Genomic DNA, 22,153 nt, shown 5'->3' with positions numbered 1-22,153 from the left:
AAAGCCTCTGAGAGTCCACCCGATCTATGCCTCTCAACATCTTATATACCTCTATTAGGTCTCCTCTCATCCTACATCTCTCCAAGGGGAAAAGACCGAGCTCCCTCAGCCTATCCTCATAAGGCATGCCACTCAATCCAGACAACATCCTTGTAAATATCCTCGGCACCCTTTCAATCTTTTCCACATCCTTCCTGTAATGAGGCGGCCAGAACTGAGCACAGTACTCCAAGTGGGGTCTGACGAGGGTCTTATATAGCTGCATCATCATCCCCGGACTCCTAAACTCAATCCCTCGATTGATAAAGGCCAGCACACCATACGCCTTCTTAACCACCTCCTCCACCTGCGGGGCCGATTTCAGAGTCCTATGGACCCGGACCCCAAGGTCCTTCTGATCCTCTACAGTACTGAGAGTCTTTCCCTTTATTTTGTACTCCTTCATCCCATTTGACCTGCCAAAATGGATCACTACGGGTTGAAGTCCATCTGCCACTTCTCCGCCCAGTCTTGCATCCTATCTATGTCCCTCTGTAACTTCTGACATCCCTCCAGACTATCCACAACCCCACCAACCTTCGTGTCATCGGCAAACTTACCAACCCATCCCTCCACTTCCTCATCCAGGTCATTTATGAAAATGACAAACAGCAAGGGTCCCAGAACAGATCCCTGGGGCACACCACTGGTGACCGACCTCCATTTAGAAAAAGACCCATCTATACACACTATGTCCCAGCATGGTTCACTGTCTGTGCAGAGTTTCCATGTTCTCCCTGTGCCTACATGGGTTTCCTCCCACAGTTCAAAAGACGTGTTGGTTAGGTGCATTGGCCATGCTAAATTTTCCCTCGGTGTATCTGCACAGGCGCCGGAGTGTGGCGACTAGAGGATTTTGATAGTAACATCTCATGTGGTGTCAATGTAAGCCTACTTGTGACACTAATAAATAAACTTTTTAGTGGCTCAGTCATTGAGTGTGTGCAAAACAAAGGTCAATAGATTTCTGGATTCTGACATGAAGAGATATGGAGATAGTGTAGGAAGATGATATTGAGGTTGAAGATCATCCATGATCTAGTAAAATGGTAGAGCAGGATCGAGGGGTGAATGGCCTACCCTTGCTTCTGTCTTCCTATGTTCCTATCTGTGTTGGCAGCTGTCATTGAAATCATTGGCAATAGTCACACTTGCTGCTGATATCAAAATCCGAGTCATTTACAAGTCACAGTTCCATGGCTGAAATGTTTCCACAGTTTTTTACTAAAGCTGCATCATTTTGGGAAATGTGTTGGTCAGTGATTTGTATCTAAAGACATTGTTATGAGATATGTGTTAGGAATCTACTCACTCTTGAATTTCTGTGTGATCTAGGAGGTGCTCCATAAAATCACAGAATTGTTAAACCAAATGGATTTTCTGATGAACAGACAATTGTTTGAAGAGCTAACAGAATGGAAACGACGACAGCAAATTGCCTGCATTGGAGGGCCACACAACACCTGCCTTGATCAGCTGCAGAACTGGTAGAGTGCAAAGTATCAGAACTCTTTACAGTTTTCAGTTCTGTGCATGGTTAATATGGTCTGCCTTGAGTGATGTAAATTCTTTTGAACTAGGTTTACATTGTTCGCAGAGAGCTTATTTCAGGTCAGAAGACAGCTGAAAAAATTAGAAGAACTGCTGCAAAAGGTGACTTATGAAGGAGATCCAATGCCTCTGCAAAGACCACATTTGGAGGAGAGAGTGAACATTTTGATTTACAGTTTCATCAAAAGGTACAAACATTGATTTTAAAAAGGCAGCTCATTTTATTATTGTGACCTAGAAATTCTAATCCAGAAGACAATTGCTCATGTTTTTCTTACAGTTACATGTGGAGGAGAACTCCAGATGTAGGAGAGGTCTGGTGACTGAGCCTTCACATCTCTAAATGTGGCAGGAAATTTGAGCTGATGGAAGTGGTGCTCTGAGCCTCTGAGATTAGGGGTTTTCTGAAAGTCACCATCCAGATGAGTGCTCATCCTAGGACAGGGAGGAATAAAAGTAGATTGGTCCTGGTCCTAGATCCCACAGACACTTGAGTCAGCTTTTCACGGCTGCCCCTGCCCTGGGACATCCAATGGGTGGAATCAGTGGATAAGGAAGGAGCGGTCCAGACCTTTCCTGTCTTATCAAAATAACAATGCTGCATCTGTACTAATACAGGTGCAGGGCTAGTCATGCTTCATGGGAAGCCCCATCAATACCCAGGAGAGCACAGTGGACATCTAACTACATTTGTTTCTGCCAATGTTTTTCCCTGTTCAGAAGAATGCAGACACATAAACTTCCCTTAATGTTCCTTCATACTCCTTTAAAATTTTCTACCCAGTAAGCTAAACCAAAGAGCAGTATTAACCTGTCTATGTCTTCATACTTTCCCAAGGATCAGGATGTAGAGTTATTAATCTGGGACAGAAAAAAATGTGAAACTGGGGAAAGAAAAATCATGTATATCATTGTATACAAGTAAATATAGTTCAGCTGGAAGTTGTTGAAAAATATCATACCTATTGTTAGTGAAGCAACCTCATCACTATGCTCAGATTTACAGTGATTTAGCTACTTAAATTGTTAGGTGTGTGTTAATTAAACAAACTAATTTTCTACATCTCCTGTGAAGGCAGTGACTTCTACTGTGGCATGGTTTCATCAGTACCAACAGTAATCTTACCTCATCAAAATGCCAATTCTTCATGTAGGAACCTTGACAGTGAGTGCCAGCAGGTTATGTAATCTGATCTGATCTGATCCTGTTTCTACCCAATGTTCAAATCAATGTGCTCTCTAACAATAGTACCTGGATAATGTTCAGGAGTGGGAGCATGGCTGAACTTTTTACTCCAATCACTAACCCAATGACATTAAGTTCAGTTGTAAGCTCCTTGATGTCACCTCAATTGACATCAACTAACTCAGCACTGACCAGTAACCAAGCCTAATCTAAATGGTTCAGCACTATTCCAGATGATAACATTTCATACTAAATTGTGGAGAAGTAAACTTGAGGTGTTAATTGAATGATCATGTTGCGCAATCTTTTAACAGTAATAGATTAACAAGTCATAATTAGATCTTCGGTCCCTCGTAACAAAAGTATAAATGGTCTGTGTAAACGACAACATTTATTTTTTGTCCAAAATATTCAGTTCCTTTGTGGTGGAGAGACAGCCTTGTATGCCAACCCATCCACAGAGACCAATGGTCCTAAAAACAGGTGTGCAGTTCACTGTGAAAATCAGGTGAGTGTGCTTTTTGTGGTTGATAAAAGAATGCTCTGATGATTTTCTTTCAGTTAACACATGCAATTTGAATATTTTTGGGCTGTAGTTCAGGCAGAAACACTGGCATTGAGCTCACCAGTATCCACTAGCACTGTCCCCTTCAGAGTACATAGTGTCAGTGCATAGGCACCTCATCTGTAATCTCTAGTGCGGGGTTTCTCAAACTTTTTCAGCCTCGCAACCTTTTTGACCTCCCTGAGCCCCTGAGAAACATTCTTATTATGTTGAAGACTTAAACCACAAAAAATGATTTCATTGCACAATAGGTACAAACATACACAACAAACTCAAAAGATGTATCTATGTCATTAATTATAATTAAAACGTTCTGTTATTCAACAAATTACTGAAGCTTTACTTTTTTGTCATTTTTAATGGAACAGTAATGCAGATCGTTTGCTCATAAATTCATGTAAAGCTGGGAGTGCAGCTGGAGAGCTGGTCCTTCCTGGACTCGCTCAGGGCTCCTGTGACACTGGCTCCTGAAAGGGTTTGGCCCCCATTGGACTCTCTCAGACACCCATGACCCCAGCCTCTTTCAGAGCCCCCACATCTTCGGCTCCTCTCAGGTACCCTGCAGCCCCACTCTCGCTCGGTGGGCCCAGCAGCCCTGCCCTCTCTCGGGGCTCCTGTGCCCCTGGGCCCTCCCAGGCCCGCCTTTCCCTCTCCTGGGCACCCCAAACCGATCTCCCGGGCCCCCCACTCCCAGGCCTCCCGCTCCCTTTTCCAAACCCCCCACGTTCCCCTCTCAGGCACCCCCACCCCCCCCCCCCCCCACCCCCCGCATTCCCCTCTTGGGCCTCCCCCCGCCCCGTGTTCCCCTCTCGGTGGGCCCCCCCCATCCCGTGTTCCCCTCTCGCTCCCCCCCCCCCCCCCCCGCGTTCCCCTCTAGGGCGCCCCCTCCGCATGCCCCTCGGGCGCCCCCCTGCATTCCCCTCGGGCGCCCCCCCGCGTTCCCCTCTCTGGCGCCCCCCGTCCCCTCTCAGGGGCCCCTCATCAGAGCCCCCGAGCCCCCTACGCCCGGGGCCCCCTCTCCCGCTCTCTCTCACATCACACTGCTCTGTCCTCTCATTTTCCTGACAGTTTAAATTGAAGTATTCCAGCTTGTCCAATCAGAGGCCAGATTCTCAGATCACTGGCTGCTGATAGGCTGATTAGTCTGCCTATCAATAGCCAACAAAGTGAAACAGCCACCTTCGATTGGCCAAGCCAGAAGGACAGCTATCTTGAAAATTTGAAAAGTCCAAGGACCCCCTGAGCGAATCATGCGGAACCCAGTTTGGAAATCCCTGCTCTATGTCACTGTGTGAAGACATACACCTGCCAGTCCACACTGTCTGAAACTATCTGGCTGCCATCCATGGAAGGCTTGATGTGAATGTTTTAAATTTACAACCCAGGTCTGGAAATCACTCCTGTAACTCCATTGAGGCATTCACTTATTTGGCATTCCTACATTCACTAGGTACACTGACCGTCAATTTTCTGTTGATTCTGCTGCGGGTTGGGAAAGCAACAACTCCAAGCGTAAGGAATCCAGCCTCTGGCCCTGTCTACGCCCACTTTGGAACTCTGTATTGTAGGCCAGTTTGACAAACTCCCACGTGAGTTACAGGGATAGCTTGCTATAATGGCCGAGTGATGTTGGCTCAATATCCTGTCTGCCTTGTTCCTGATGTGGAGATGAGCCTTGTTCCTACACAAGGGCGAGTTTAAAAACAAAACCAAATTGTCCTTTTGCAACATTCCTCACACTTCAGTTATGATGCAGTAGTTGAATGTATGTTAGTAAGTTTGAAAGGTTTATTTTGTTTTTGACGAGAGTGGAGTTATCCTCAGTGATCGCTGTGTCGATGGATAGAGGGGGAGCTGCCTATAGAACAGGGAGAAAGTATCGCAGCTTCGGGGGTGTCAGGGAGCATCGCTGCAAGTGATGTCTCAATGTCAAAGTAAAATACTGACATAATAATGAAAATTGTCATTTGTAAAAGTTTCTTTTGTTTTATAGGTTTTTGGTAAAATTACCTGAGCTGAACTATCAGTTAAAGGTGAAAGCTACAATTGACAAGTAAGTAAAAATAACATTTTATTTTCAACCTAATAAAAAGTATTTTAATTCTGTAATAAGATTTGTTTGTTTTTCCCATTTCTTTTCCTTTTGTTTTTAGGGAAAGCTCAACAGCAAGAGGGTAAGGGAAAGAAAATGAAAAATTACTCAACTTTTTGAAAAACTTAAAGTTGTTGTAGACGTGTAATGACATGTTCTCCATTCACAGGTATCGCAAATTTAATATATTAGGCACTAACAGCAAAGTAATGAACATGGAAGAGTCAGTGAATGGGAGTCTTTCTGTGGAATTCAGACACCTGGTAAAAAAATCTTTGTTTATTCATTTCAAAATGAACAGTTGATGCCAACATTGTAAGAATTGAAAATAGTAATCAGATTTCCCAGATTGCCCAGTAATAATAAGTTGGTATAGTGTAAAACCACAAAGGAGGTCCTAGTTTCATTCTTGCTTTGTATTGAGTTAGACAGGATGTCTGGGCAAGGAAGTAAAAAGATCCTTATGGATTCCTACCTCAAATTGCTATCCAGTGACCCCATTGGAAACCATTGGATTGGAACAGTGTTGGACTTTGCTAGGATGCCTTCCAAAGATAAAATAGCCTGTTTGGGACTCATTGGGCGGGATTTTTCCAGTCCCACTCACCATCTGGATTATCCAGTCCTGTTGAAAGTCAGTGTACCTTTGGTTGGGCCATCGAATCTCCCACGGCTGCCCTCACCATGACAGTGCTGGAAAATCCAGGCCATTGTCTGGGTGAGGTGCTACCTTGGCTTCACTTGCTTATTTGGAAGCAATCAAGCCTCAGGGGTAGACGATTATAGGTTTGAACCTCAGTCAAAGCCATAATCAAGCTTGACACCCTTGAGAGTATGCTTCAATATTGCGTACTTTTCTAAATCCAGTGAAGTTAAAAATGTTGTAATAATATTCAGAGAAGAGCAGGGAATTCTCCTTGTCTCCTTGCCAATGCACCTCCTTTAACCAAGAAATCCAATTACTCATTCTGTGATTTAGGACTTTGCCAGCACAGAATGCCAGGCTGCATAATAATCTTTACACTCCATAAATAGTTCACTGTGTGAAGTGCTTTGATATAAAAGTACTATTTCTGCAAGTGCAGTAGCGTTATTGGTGTCTGCCAAAACCTATGGAAGAAGCAGGGCCTTCAGGAGAAAATTAGAAAACTAATCTAGTATTTGCATGTTTTGACAGCAACTGAAAGAACAGAAATCTTCTGCAGGAACTAAAGGGAATGAGGTAATTTTTTTCCAATGCTCCATTAATTAAATGTACTGCATTCAAAACAGCCGGAGCAATAGAATATCATTTCCTGCTGCTCATAAACAAGTAACATGGCAAATACTTAAAACTTTTCAATGCATAACGTTAGCTATTTTTTAAGAAACACATAGAAAATATTATAGAAAGCATAATTGCATTAAGAATGACTGGGATGGGAATCTATAGTTGTGAAGAGGCCAGGACTGCCCCATTGGAGCAGAGGAGGCTCCAAAAATGTTCAATTGTGGTTTTAAAATTATGAATAGATTTGATATGGTGAACAAAGAATGCCTATGGGTGGAATTCTTCCATTTTGAGACTAGGTCCCGTGGTGGGGGTGAAAATGTGGAACATTTTCCGCTGCGGTGGCCAGTGGGAAAACATGCCAAAACCTCTGGTCTTGACTTCATTACTTACGCACCTGGGCGTTTTACATTCCATGGCGGGGCAGCACTGGATAGTGTGGAGTCCATCATCGTGTTCAGGTGCTATATTGAAAAGGCGTCCGATATCACTGACCCACTATTGAAGAAAGAAGGTGTGTTGTCCTAAAATGAAAATAGATCTGGGAGCACTCAGTGACTGGACTGGAATATTGACCTCCTGAGAACAAAGGTGGAACATTCTGAGGCTGGAAGTTGGACCCCCTCCAGGACACTAATCTGAAAGGTCCACCTGCAGATGCGCCCCCGACCGACTGCTGTGGTTTTCCAGGGTCCAGGGTTGCAGGCTGAATCCAGAGCCACTCTAGGCATTGTTCAGTTGAGTCCTGATGTTTGCATGCCACGTTGTTTCAAATCAGAGAATTGGAGAGTTCCGGGGGGTGCTGCGGGGGAATGAAATTCACATCAGCCCTTGATGGGTTTTCTGGCCTGCAATAGCAAGCACCAGTAGAAGATCCCACTGTACATTCATGCTGGCATGAAACTGATTTCTGAGCTTCCCATCATATTCTTCCCCCAATGCCCACCATCAAATCCACCACCCTGTTTTCTAATGATTGAAAAGTCTGTTACAAGGAATCATCAATTTAATATCGTAACTGAGATTGAGGAGAATGGGTAGGATAAATTGAATTATGCTGAATTGCTGGAGCATGAAAAGCAATGTCACAGAGAATAGTGGAGGCAAAGAACGTGGCATTTTTCGAAGGAGAAGTATTTAAATATTTGAAGCAGAGGAATATACTGAAGTTGGAGGAGGAAGGAGACAGTGAAAGTAATTTTGAATGATTTTAGTGAAGAGCTGGCACAGACACGACAACTGTATCACCATGTTCTATCACCATGTTCTATGCTATAAACTATAATTTGTTTCAAATGCATTCAAGTGATAGAAAGAAAATTCAGCCATTTTTATTCAATAAGTACCATATCAATTTGATCCAAATTAATTCCTTATATATATTTTTATAAAAATTCTAATCCACAAACTTAGATGAAAACTGGCTCTGGTGCTTATTTTTAAGGTAATTTAGGCTCTCTTAAGCAACCACATCTTTCCGCTATATATACTTCAGTTGATTGCTTATTAAATAATTATCCTTTCTTGAAGCTAAGTTACAATAATCAAAGTGTTTTTTAAAGTTGTACTTGGCTCTCTTTACTTGTGTGCTCCATTTTGCTTGTCATCTTTCTAAATGTTGTCATTCCTCTCTCAATTCCACAGGGTCCTCTGATTGTCACAGAGGAGCTCCATTCCATCAATTTTGAGACACAGTTTTGTCATCAAGATTTGGCCATAGATTTGGAAGTGAGTTGATTCAAGCACTTATCTGGGCACTTATTAAATATAATGTTAATTTACTAACGTGAAATCCTAATTTTAGCCAAGAACTGAGATGCAAGGGCACATGACACTGTTTAATGGGGAACATTTTTGCTCATCTACATATCTGTTCAACGGGAATGACTCGGGGGTCGGGGGGGGGACTTTCATTTTTACCACAGAATTCTGATTATGAGAACAACGTATCAAATCAATGCACAACAATAATAACTCATATCAGTTGAGAATCATTAATCAGTTTTTGGCTCTCAGCAAGCATCCGCCTTTCCAATGCTGTGTCCCTCGATCTCTCCGAGTACCTTTCAACAAGGGGTCTGCCCTCCATGAGTCTACAGGCAAACCTGCTCTAATTTGCTTGTTAGTTGTCCACCCACCCCCTGCTGGTTAAATACCAATATCAATGGTGGCGGTATGAGGCTGTTAAGTGGGTATTGATTGTCTTCCTGCCTGGGGGATTACTGGGTGGGGGGGAGACAAGTGGGGAAGGGGTGGTTGTACAGGTGGCTGGGCCCCATCCTGCATGCTCACAAATGATTAAACAGTTCCCCCTGCCTTGGAACATTCCTCTGTAGGGGGATGAGAGGCAGTGACATTAAATTCCAGCCTTTGTATTTGTCATAAAATGTTATACACATGAGCCCTCGAGGAGTTCAATTAATACTTGTGTTTGCCTTTGTTTTTGAATAACAGACCAGTTCTTTGCCTATAGTAGTCATCTCCAATGTGAGTCAGCTGCCCAGTGGCTGGGCTTCTGTTATATGGTACAACATGCTAATGAATGATCTCAAGGTAAGTTAATCAATCTTCTTGGTTTTTTTTAAAATCTGGAAATGAAAAAAAGGTATGGATCAATTAATATCCATCTTAAAAATCATAGATCTTCAGGCAATTCCTGATGTTTTTCATTATATGTTCATCTCCCCCATTTATAATGGGCACTGGCATTGTCATGCTGTAATTACACCATTCAGCCAGCAGAGGGACTGCAGCATGTCAGTTTTGCATCTCCCAGTGTTAGTTTGGTCTGCAGAGAAGCTCCAAATATCTGGAATATTCTGCTCTCATATTGTTTGCAGTTATACTGTTTACCAGAACAACTTTGAATGTAGAAAATCCTATTTCTGAAAGGGTGAATGAAAAAAATGCCAAAGTCAAACAAGGAAACAAGGCCATGCTAAAAACTTGCCCCTTAGTGTCAAGGGGACGAGCAGGGTAAATACATGGGGTCACGAGGATGGGGCCTGAGTGGGATTGTTGTCGGTGCAGGCTCGATGGGCCAAATGGCCTCCTCCTGCACTGTAGGGATTCTATTTTATGATTAGAGGCGGAATAGATGAGGGATAGTAGTGGGAGTGATCAAAAGCTCAGCCATACATCAGAATTTTCCGGCCCTTCCCACCGTGGGGATCTTCCAGTCCCGCCAATGGCGAACCCCCGCCGTGGGTTTCCCAACGGTGGGGGTTTCATACAATGGGAAATCCCATTGACAATGGTGGGACCAGAAGATCCTGCTGCCTGCCAATGGTGGGCCACCTCTGCCACCGCGAAACACATGGTTGGGGGCGGGGGGAGCTGGAGTGCAGAAAATCCCACCCATTGAATTTTAAGAAGGTTCATGAATAGAGGGAGGTGAAAAGGCAGGAAAGCAACAATAGGACAGAATAGTTAAAGCAATTTCTCCAGCAGTGGCCTGTATGATTTAAAATAAACACTTTGCATTTTGAGTAACTGTTTTTAAAAAAAATAATTCTCAGGATATGGACGTTGTGAGCAAGGCCAATTTCTCCCATGTCATTGAATCATAGAATCCCTACAGTGCAGAAAGAGGCTATTTGGCCCATTGAGCCTGCACCGACAACAATCCCACCCAGGCCCTATCCCCTCATAACACCATGTATTTATCCTGCTAATCTCCCTGACATTGAGGGACAATTTAGCATGGCCAATCAACCTAACCCGCACATCTTTGGCCTGTGGGAGGAAACCGGAGCACCTGGAGGAAACCCACGCAGACACGGGGAGAACACGCAAACTCCACACCAACAGTTACCCGAGGCCAGAATTGAACCCGAGTTCCTGGCACTGAGGCAGAAATGCTAACTGTGCCACCGTGCCACTCCCAAAGCTTGGAAACCTTTAACAAATGCCCAAGCACCCTCTCTGCTGTTCTTTGATTCCCTTGTTCCAGCATTAATACATTCCCCCGGTTCCCCTTATAAATTCACCCTCATCCTATACCAGCAGGGTGTCCTCAAGAAAAATCTATTTCCTTGCTTTTTTCAGTGGCAACCTGCAAACCTCCAACAACCCCCCCTGCTCATCACCACCTTCTCCAGGGCAATTAGGGAGGGGCAACAAATGCTAGCCGTGTCGGTGAACCCACATCCCATGAAAGAAATTTTAAAATTCCTCCTCCAGTCCATCTCTACTGTCGTCTAGTTGGGTGGGACTGCTTTCTCCATTCATATCTATATAATGGCCAGAATTTCCCAGCTGCTCACACCAGCGGGAGTCTCTGGTCTCGCTGCAGCGAACAGAGATTTGGCCGAGTGCCAAATTCTCCATCCTCACTTGCAACAGCGGCGAGGCGTGAATGGTCAGAAAATCCCAGCCAATATTATTTAGAGCATTGCTTGCAATTATGTCTCTTCCTGCTCCTTCACCATTTGTTATGGAGTCTCCTAATGATTTTTCCTTAGCCCCCCCTGGCTATTTCTCATCTATGTGCTGCCCTTTGACAACTTCATCCAAAAGCACATCATTAGTTTTTGCATCTACACTAGTTGCACCCAGGTCTGCCTCACCACTTTTGACCTCCACCTTTGTTAAATTATCAGATTGCTTATCCAACATCCCACACAGGATGAGCTGAAATTTCCTCCAATTAAGTATTGGGAAGACTGATGTCATTATTTTCTGTCTTCGTTCCAAATTCCTCTTCCGAGCTACTGATTCCATCCGCATCCCAAGCAATTGTCTGAGACTCCACCAGACTGTTTACAACTGTGGTGATGGAGTTGAACCTGCGATGAGCTTCCGACCATTTATTCACACTATCACCAAAACTACCTCGTTCCACCTCTGTAACATTGCCTGACTTTGCTCCCACCTAGTTCATTTGCTGCTGAAACCCTCACTCATGCCTTTATAATATCCAGACTTGATGATTTCAACTCATTCCTGGATCATTTTACACTGTGTATGCTTCGGAAACCTGAGGTCATTTGAAACTTTCTTGCCTGTGTCCCCACTCACACCAATTCCCTTCACCTATCGCTCCTCTATTTACTGACCTACATTGGCTCCCGGCCAACAGTGTTTTTATAATGATCACCTTTGTTCTCAAGTCCCTCCATGGACTGGCCTCTCCCTATCCCCGACATCTCCTCCAGCCCTACAAGCCTCACATATCTGCATTCCTCCAATTCTGGTCTCTTGAGCATCCCCATTTAACCATTCCACCATCAGTGACTGTGCCTTCCATTGCCCAGACCCCAAGTTCTGGAATGCCCTCACTACATTTCTGATTGAATGGTGACAAACTTGACAGGCTGGAAAGATCTCCTCCTAGTGTCATGTTCCTGTTGACTCATTAAGCTGTTTAACTTCTTATGTTGCCTCTAAGCTGTGCAGCAACCCAAGCCCATGCATGCAGGCTCCACACAAGTCGGCTCCTGTAAGTTACCATAATGTGCACCAACACAAAAAGATTTAAAGGGGCCAGGCACTTAAATCACCCGTGTGCTTCAAAACAATTAGAAAGTATGTTGATCACTTCTCTTACTCAGCTTCTCAATTTGAAGTTGTTCTTCAATTAATCAAAATGATGACTATTTTGCCTGTATCAATTCTCAAATTCTTAATAACTGGAATTTCCTATGCTACTTTCCTGAGATTAGCATCCATTCTTTGATTAGTTGCTCAGAACTGCACATAATGCATTGGGGTCTGACTAATACAGCAATGATGTGGAGATGCCGGCGTTGGACTGGGGTAAACACAGTAAGAAGTTTAACAACACCAGGTTAAAGTCCAACAGGTTTATTTGGTAGCAAAAGCCACACAAGCTTTCGGAGCTGCAAGCCCCTTCTTCAGGTGAGTGGGAATTCTGTTCACAAACAGAGCATATAAAGACACAAACTCAATTTACATGAATAATGGTTGGAATGCGAATACTTACAACTAATCAAGTCTTTAAGAAACAAAACAACGTGAGTGGCGAGAGCATCAAGACAGGCTAAAAAGATGTGTATTGTCTCCAGACAAGACAGCCAGTGAAACTCTGTGGGGGTTACAAATAGTGTGACATGCACCCAATATCCTGGTTGAGGCCGTCCTCGTGTGTGCGGAACTTGGCTATCAGTTTCTGCTCAGCGACTCTGCGCTGTCGTGTGTCGTGAAGGCCGCCTTGGAGAACGCTTACCCGAATATCAGAGGCCGAATGCCCGTGACCGCTGAAGTACTCCCCAACAGGAAGAGAACAGTCTTGCCTGGTGATTGTCGAGCGGTGTAAAGGATGTCCCGAGGCATGGTACATTGGGGAAACTATGCAGACGCTGCGACAACAGATGAATGAACACCGCTCGACAATCACCAGGCAAGACTGTTCTCTTCCTGTTCTCTTCCTGTTGGGGACTTCAGCGGTCACGGGCATTCGGCCTCTGATATTCGGGTAAGCGTTCTCCAAGGCGGCCTTCGCGACACACGACGGCGCAGAGTCGCTGAGCAGAAACTGATAGCCAAGTTCCGCACACACGAGGACGGCCTCAACCAGGATATTGGGTTCATGTCACACTATTTGTAACCCCCACAGAGTTTCACTGGCTGTCTTGTCTGGAGACAATACACATCTTTTTAGCCTGTCTTGATGCTCTCTCCACTCACATTGTTTTGTTTCTTAAAGACTTGATTAGTTGTAAGTATTCGCATTCCAACCATTATTCATGTAAATTGAGTTTGTGTCTTTATATGCTCTGTTTGTGAACAGAATTCCCACTCACCTGAAGAAGGGGCTTGCAGCTCCGAAAGCTTGTGTGGCTTTTGCTACCAAATAAACCTGTTGGACTTTAACCTGGTGTTGTTAAACTTAATACAGCAATGACAGTGTACACATTTTTACAAGAGACTTCAGTTAAATCTGATAATAGATCAGCTCCGTGAGGAAATACCCAGTTCACATTTTTTTTTTAATTATTCATTCCTGGGACGTGTGTGTCACTGACTGGGTCAATAGTTATTTCCCATCTCTAATTGTCCTAGAATTGAGTTGCTTGCTGGGCCATTTGAGAGGATATTTAAGAGTTTGGAGTCACATGTAGGCCAGACCAGGTAACAATGGCAGATTTCCTTCCCTAAAGGACATTAGTGAGCCAGATAGGTTTTTATGATAATCAATGATGGTTTCATGGTCATCATTAGATTCTTAATTCTAGACTTTTTTTGTTGAATTCAAATTTCACCATCTGCCATGGTGGGATTTGAACCCGGGTCTCTGGATTGCTGGTCGAGTGACAATACCATTATGCCACCACTTCCCTTGTTTTTAAAAGAATGAGACAGGCTAATTTTTGGGTGTAACCCTTTAACAAAACCGTTTGAAGTTCCGATAGGTGGTTAGACATGAAATGTTAGCACGTCTTTTCTCTTAGCTGCTTTTTGCTGGGTATTGTTTGCAGTATCTTCTGTCTTTATCCCTGTATATTCAGACAAGAACTGATTGAGTTAGTTCTGTACTTTGCATTTTGCAGAATTTGGCTTTGTTTACCAGCCCGCCCACTGCCACTTGGAGTCAGCTTTCAGAGGTGCTGAGTTGGCAGTTTTCCTCTTATGTGGGACGAGGTTTGAATTCGGATCAGCTCAACATGTTGGCAGAGAAGCTGCTGGGTAGGTAAAAAAAATCAGAGACTCACTGGATTTAGCTGACACATCCCACAGGTCCCAATGTCCATGAGTATTTCCATGGTTTGGATCAACAAAGAGAAGCTAATACGCTGAACCATCAGGAGCCCGCCAGCCCAAAAATTAAAGGCAATTGTTGCCATCCTAGAAATGTTCTCTCATCATTCATCAGCTGGAGTATCCCCCCCACCCAGGGCAGGTGATAGGCCCATATAAAACATTAATTGATGCACTCAGGGACCCAGTTGTTGTTTTTGGTCTGAACTGGGTAGATCTTCCACAGTTTGCACTCAAACCAGTGCATAGCTAAAGATCCCAAAGTTAAATTTATTTTAATTTTGGTGGGGCTGGGGAGAAGGACAGCAGGGAAACTCCTTCTGGCTCCAGGGATACATTCTTGGCCGCTCCCACTTCCTCCTACTTTTCACTTATTTTCTGGCAAGCTGGAGACCAAGCTTCCCAACATTGCTGCCTCCTCATGCAGGCAGACTGGCCCAGGGCCCGGGTGAATTTGCCTTAGAGTTGTTGTGGAAAACACCAGATTTTCACAGTAGCTTCATTGCTAACAGTGTTAATGTAAGTCTGTTTGTGACACTAATGAATGAACTAAAAACCCTTCATAAGTCCCATTATTTAACTTAAATCTTCGATTCTTTTCAAAGTTACTTTGCTGATAGGTCAAAAATTTGTGATAAAATATTCTTTTATTGACCCTATTTGTTTTGCATGTTTTTTTAATTTCAATCTAGTCAGCAATAAAATGTCCAATTGTAAGGACTAAATTTGGTTGTTTCAGCTTAATTGAAAGGTTGGTGATCAAACGCCACCTGCTGTACTACCATGTACTGCACCTCAAAATGAAAGTATTGGATTACGCATTAAAAGGTTAGAGTTGAAAAGCTCACAAAGCAGGCAGGGGGAACCAAAGGATGGATTCAGGAGAGGAGAAAACTGTCCATCTGCAAAACAAAGCAAAATTGTGTTAAAATGCTTATTTTAAAATATGCCTTATTTTAAAATATCGAAAGCTTGTGTGGCTTTTGCTACCAAATAAACCTGTTGGACTTTAACCTGGTGTTGTTAAACTTCTTACTATTTTAAAATAGCCAGAGATTATTTATGGAGTAAGGGATACACTTGGGAGCAGTTGAGAGAAACTTCACTAAGGCTAATTCCTGGGATGGATGAGGAAAAGTTGAGCAGGTTGGGCCTGTACTCATTAAAGTTGAGAAGAATGAGAAGTTATCTTATTAGACTTGACAGGACGGATGCTGAAATGATGTTTTCTCTTTGGGGGATCATAAAACTAGGAGGCACAGCTAAAATAAAGGGCGGGATTTTCCGCACAACCTACTGCTTGTTTTGCGGCAATGGAGATGGCCTAACATTGGCTGGCGGCGGTATATTCTGGTCCCGCCATTGTCAATGGGGTTTCCCATGGTGAAGCCAGCGGTAGGTGCATGCCGTTAACAGGAGCGGAAGATCCTGCTGGCATAAACAGCTGGAAAATTCCGGCCAAAGAGTCTCCCATTTAAGACAGATGAGGAGGATTTCTTTCTCTCAGCGGGTCATTATTCTGTGAAAAGTGGAGTGAGGATGCAATTAGATCAGCCATGACATGACTAAATGTTGGAGCAGGTTCAATGGGCCGAGTGGCCTGTTCCTGCTCCTATTTCTCATGATCTTGTCACATTCCTTTTTTGCCCAAACATTAAACCTTTTCAACAAGCTGATGTATTTTAATTCTCTGTACCACTGCTCCAAGATTCCTGGTCTCCACTCAGAGTAACAGAACTGACACGAGCGCATCAAGATAGGGGTAGGTTCTCCAAGGCAACATGCTCCTTCTTATGATGTTACCAGATGCTTTTATGCTGGCCTTGATTTTAAATTCTCATTTGCACAGCCCTTGATTCTTTACATCTTTTCAGCACCTGTGATGAGCAGTCAGGTTACTTCAGTGCTTTTTACAGTGCAAATTGCATGGCATTTAGTAGGATTAACTGACGTCAAATGCAAAGCTACTAATTGCAGAACTCCATGGTGGCATGTGACGAAGCATTTTGTATACACTGAATCTTTCTCCTTAGCTACTCAGTGAAAATCAATTGACATGAAAATTGGGCTTTTTCTGTTACAGATGGCTAATCTGTAATATCAGTTTCATGGCAAGTTGAAAATGTTCCCCTATAGCTACTTACAAGAAAGTTCCTTAGCTATTGTTAGGAATGGGTTAACAGTTATCATCCTAAATTGGATGTTAATCATTTAATATAAGTCACTGGGATATATACAGAGATTAGAGGTAGCACTGGATGTTGGATGTGTATGTGGAGTTGAATCAGAAAATAAAATGAGTTCATGAAGAAGCAGGACTTGCATTTCCTTCACTGGACTGCAACTGAGAGGCTCAAACAGCTATCACATCACAAAATTGACTAGTTAGTCTTTGACAATTAATTAGTGAATTAGTCATTTTGGAATTTATTGATTTCACCTTCTAAGCTTTTTATTCTAACATCAAAATATTCCCTATTTGGTTAAAAGTTAATCATTTTTTGGACAAATATACTTTATTCATAAAATCTCTGAAAGACATGTTGCAAAACATTTCACATTAGAACATAGAACATAGAACAGTACAGCACAGAACAGGCCCTTCGGCCCACGATGTTGTGCCGAGCTTTATCTGAAACCAAGATCAAGCTATCCCACTCCCTATCATCCTGGTGTGCTCCATGTGCCTATCCAATAACCGCTTAAATGTTCCTGAAGTGTCTGACTCCACTATCACTGCAGGCAGTCCATTCCACACCCCAACCACTCTCTGCGTAAAGAACCTACCTCTGATATCCGTCCTGTATCTCCCACCACGAACCCTATAGTTATGCCCCCTTGTAATAGCTCCATCCACCCGAGGAAATAGTCTTTGAACGTTCACTCTATCTATCCCCTTCATCATTTTATACACCTCTATTAAGTCTCCCCTCAGCCTCCTCCGCTCCAGAGAGAACAGCCCTAGCTCCCTCAACCTTTCCTCATATGACCTACCCTCCAAACCAGGCAGCATCCTGGTAAATCTCCTCTGCACTCCTTCCAGCGCTTCCACATCCTTCCTATAGTGAGGTGACCAGAACTGCACACAATATTCCAAATGTGGTCTCACCAAGGTCCTGTACAGTTGCAGCATAACCCCACGGCTCTTAAACTCCAACCCCCTGTTAATAAAAGCTAACACACTATAGGCCTTCTTCACAGCTCTATCCACTTGACTGGCAACCTTTAGAGATCTGTGGATATGGACCCCAAGATCTCTCTGTTCCTCCACAGTCTTCAGAACCCTACCTTTGACCCTGTAATCCACATTTAAATTTGTCCTACCAAAATGAATCACCTCACATTTATCAGGGTTAAACTCCATTTGCCATTTTTCAGCCCAGCTTTGCATCCTATCTATGTCTCTTTGCAGCCTACAACAGCCCTCCACCTCATCCACTACTCCACCAATCTTGGTGTCATCAGCAAATTTACTGATCCACCCTTCAGCCCCCTCCTCTAAGTCATTAATAAAAATCACAAAGAGCAGAGGACCAAGCACTGATCCCTGCGGCACACCGCTAGCAACCTGCCTCCAATCCGAAAATTTTCCATCGACCACCACCCTCTGTCTTCGGTCAGACAGCCAGTTACCTATCCAATCGGCCAACTTTCCCTCTATCCCACACCTCCTCACTTTCATCATAAGCCGACCATGGGGGACCTTATCAAACGCCTTACTAAAATCCATGTATATGACATCAACTGCCCTACCTTCATCAACACACTTAGTTACCTCCTCAAAAAATTCTATCAAATTTGTGAGGCACGACTTGCCCTTCACGAATCCGTGCTGACTATCTCGGATTAATCCGCATCTTTCTAAATGGTCGTAAATCCCATCCCTAAGGACCCTTTCCATCAATTTACCAACCACCGAAGTAAGACTAACCGGTCTATAATTACCAGGGTCATTTCTATTCCCTCTCTTAAACAGAGGAACAACATTCGCCATTCTCCAGTCCTCTGGCACCATCCCCGTGGACAGCGAGGACCCAAAGATCAACGCCAAAGGCTCTGCAATCTCATCCCTTGCCTCCCAAAGAATCCTAGGATACATTTCATCAGGCCCAGGGGACTTATCGACCTTCAGTTTATTCAAAACTGCCAAGACATCCTCCCTCCGAACATCTATTTCCTCCAGCCTATTAGCCTGTAACACCTTCTCTTCCTCAAAAACATGGCCCCTCTCCTTGGTGAACACTGAAGAAAAGTATTCATTCATCACCTCGCCTATCTCTACTGACTCCATACACAAGTTCCCACTACTGTCCTTGACCGGCCCTAACCTCACCCTGGTCATTCTTTTATTCCTCACATAAGAGTAAAAAGCCTTGGGGTTTTCCTTGATCCGACCCGCCAAGGACTTCTCATGTCCCCTCCTAGCTCTCCTAAGCCCCTTTTTCAGCTCATTCCTTGCTAACTTGTAACCCTCAATCAAGCCATCTGAACCTTGTTTCCTCATCCCTACATAAGCTTCCCTCTTCCTTTTCACAAGACATTCCACCTCTTTTGTGAACCATGGTTCCCTCACTCGGCCATTTCCTCCCTGCCTGACAGGAACATACCTATCAAGGACATCCAGTATTTGTTCCTTGAAAAAATTCCACTTTTCATTAGTTCCTTTCTCTGACAGTTTCTGTTCCTAACTTATGCCCCCTAATTCTTGCCTAATCGCATCATAATTACCCCTCCCCCAATTGTAAACCTTGCCCTGCCGTACGGCCCTATCCCTCTCCATTGCAATAACAAAAGACACCGAATTGTGGTCACTATCTCCAAATTGCTCTCCCACAACCAAATCTAACACTTGGCCCGGTTCATTTCCCAGTACCAAATCCAATGTGGCCTCACCTCTAGTCGGCCCATCCACATATTGTGTCAGGAAACCCTCCCGCACACACTGCACAAAAACTGCCCCATCCAAACTATTTGACCTACAAAGGTTCCAATCAATATTTGGAAAGTTAAAGTCCCCCATGACAACTACCCTGTGACCCCCACACATATCCATAATCTGCTTAGCAATTTCTTCCTCCACATCTCTATTACTATTTGGGGGCCTATAGTAAACTCCTAGCAACGTGACCGCTCCTTTCCTATTTCTAACTTCAGCCCATATTACCTCAGTGTGCAGATCCCCCACGAAGTGCCTTTCCGCAGCCGTTAAACTATCCTTGATTAACAATGCCACTCCTCCACCTCTTTTACCAGCTTCCCTACACTTAGTGAAACATCTATACCCCGGAACGTCCAACAACCATTCCTGTCCTTGTTCTACCCACGTCTCCGTAATGGCCACAACATCGTAGTCCCAAGTACCAATCCACGCCCCAAGTTCATCTACCTTGTTCCGGATGCTCCTTGCATTGAAGTAGACACACTTCAACCCACCTTCCTGTCTACCAGTACCCACCCTTGACCCTGATACCTTCCCCAATACCTCACCACCCTCACTGACTTCTGGACTACAACTCCCTTTCCCACTCCCCTGACAAATTAGTTTAAACCCCCCTGAAGAGCCGTAACAAATTTCCCTCCGAGGATATTGGTGCCCCTCTGGTTCAGGTGCACCCCGTCCTGTTTGTACAGGTCCCACCTTCCCCAGAACGTGTTCCAATTATCCACGTATCTGAAACCCTCCCTCCTACACCATCCCTGCAACCACATATTTAACTGCACTCTCTCCCTGTTCCTCAACTCGCTATCACGTGGTACCGGCAACGTACCAGAGATGACCACATGTTTCGTCTTGGCTCTCAGCTTCCAGCCCAGCTCCAGAAATTCCTGCTTTAAATCCCCGTCCCTTCTCTTACCTATGTCATTGGTACCAATGTGCACCACGACTTGTGACTGTTTCCCCTCCCCCTTCAGAATCTGGAAAACACGGTCTGAGACATCACGGACCTTGGCATCCGGTAGGCAACACACCATCCGTGAGTCTCTTTTGCTGCCACAGAACCTCCTATCTATCCCTCTAATTAACAAGTCCCCAATAACTATCGCCCTCCCGCTCTCCCCCTTTCCCTCCCGAGCCACAGAGACGGACACAGTGCTGGAGATCCTCTCACTGCGGCTCCCCACTGGTATGTCATCCCCCTCAACCGTATCCAAAGCGGAATACTTGTTGCTAAGGGGAACGACCACCGGGGATCCCTGCACGGACTGCTTCCTCCCAGCCCCTCTCACCATCACCCATCTGTTTTCAATCCTCGGAGTAACTGTATTCCTAAAGCTTGTGTCTATGGCCATCTCTGCGTCCCTGATGATCCTAAGTTCCTCCAACTCCAGCTCCAGTTCCCTAACACGGTTTTGGAGGAGCTGCAGATGGGTGCACTTCCCACAGGTGTAATCAGCAGGGACACTGTCGTCGTCCCTCACCTCAAACATAGTGCAAGAGGAACATTGCACTGCCTGCACACCCATCCCCTCGAGATACCTTGCCAGTACCAGGTAGAAAGTGCAAAAATGAATTCAACTCACCCCTGCTCGCCCTTTCTGCCTAAGCCCTGTGAGCCAAAGTCTTATAGCTCACACTCTGCTTCCCACACACTCCTCAGCCCGCTCCCGACGCTGCCCGCTGTATACTGCAGCCTACCTTTTATACTTCACGCGCTTAAAAAACCCTTCCCAGACTCCTTTGCTGCCCACTTCTAGTTTTCACTTTAAACTTGAAAAACTGCTGTTAAAGTAAAGACCAAAAAAATACACACACTAGCTGACTAATTAAATAAATAAACAATTCAATTAATCCAATTAATCTCTTACCAGCACTGCTGCTTTCAAACACCCCTCTCAGCTTGCTCCAGTGGATCAATGAGGGGGAACCTCCCAGGTAACTGACTTTTAAAGTTAAAATAAAAACCCTTCCCAGACTCCTTTGCTGCCCACTTCTAGTTTTCACTTTAAACTTGAAAAACTGCTGTTAAAGTAAAGGCCAAAAAAATACACACACTAGCTGACTAATTAAATAAATAAACAATCCAATTAATCTCTTACCAGCATTGCTGCTTTCAAACACCCCTCTCAGCTTGCTCCAGTGGATCAAAACAGCACATTGTTCGAACAGCAGAGTGTAATGATGTTCACATTTTCTCCAGAGATCAAGATGGACTCTGAGGTGCTTCAGTTCAGTAAAGAGAACATTTCATACATGTCAATATTATCATTAGAGAATACAAACTATATACATCTTCCTTTACTTCGATTAACTGTAGGAAAGACTCAAAAGGACTTCTTTAAAAACATACCACAACATTTACAAGCACACATTCTTGGCACCCTCCCAAGTAACATGGGACACAAAAGTCAACTGTACTGCTGTTAAAGTTCCTCCTCTCTTGCAAATACATCTGAAATGTGTACTTTCCCTTCCATGCCTCAATTTTAGCTCCCCTCTCTACAATAGGATTATTGGTTACCATGAAATGTGTACTTTCCCTTCCATGCCTCAATTTTAGCTCCCCTCTCTACAATAGGATTATTGGTTACCATTTAAAAGGCTGCCTGAAAAATGATCAAATTTACCCCTAGTTTGTAGATCTTTCAAAGCGACTGTCTGAATGATGTTTCATAAATAGTTTTCCGTTGCACTGATGATGAACTCACATGAACAGCAACAGAGGAAATGATTGGTTTGTCTAGAATTTTACTGAAAGCTAGCTGTACATATATTTTGGCAGAGATTTTAAA

At 44.0% G+C, this 22,153-nt stretch overlaps 1 protein-coding gene across 1 annotated transcript in view; it reads left to right on the top strand.

Moving 5' to 3' along the window:
* Positions 1–22,153, top strand: part of stat4 (signal transducer and activator of transcription 4) — a 114,329-nt gene that overhangs the window by 75,679 nt on the left and 16,497 nt on the right. Inside the window, exons 8-17 of the mRNA XM_078228618.1 lie at positions 1,375–1,526; positions 1,620–1,778; positions 3,192–3,284; positions 5,335–5,394; positions 5,495–5,515; positions 5,603–5,696; positions 6,611–6,655; positions 8,348–8,431; positions 9,158–9,256; positions 14,215–14,350. Coding sequence (XP_078084744.1) covers positions 1,375–1,526; positions 1,620–1,778; positions 3,192–3,284; positions 5,335–5,394; positions 5,495–5,515; positions 5,603–5,696; positions 6,611–6,655; positions 8,348–8,431; positions 9,158–9,256; positions 14,215–14,350 — 943 coding nt within the window. The remainder of the gene's footprint in view (positions 1–1,374; positions 1,527–1,619; positions 1,779–3,191; positions 3,285–5,334; positions 5,395–5,494; positions 5,516–5,602; positions 5,697–6,610; positions 6,656–8,347; positions 8,432–9,157; positions 9,257–14,214; positions 14,351–22,153) is intronic.

Source organism: Mustelus asterias, chromosome 14, assembly GCF_964213995.1.
Source record: "Mustelus asterias chromosome 14, sMusAst1.hap1.1, whole genome shotgun sequence".
In the NCBI taxonomy this organism is placed as follows: Eukaryota; Metazoa; Chordata; class Chondrichthyes; order Carcharhiniformes; family Triakidae; genus Mustelus; species Mustelus asterias.
Note: the sequence above shows the minus strand (reverse complement) of the source record. Positions and strands in the feature narration are given on the sequence as shown.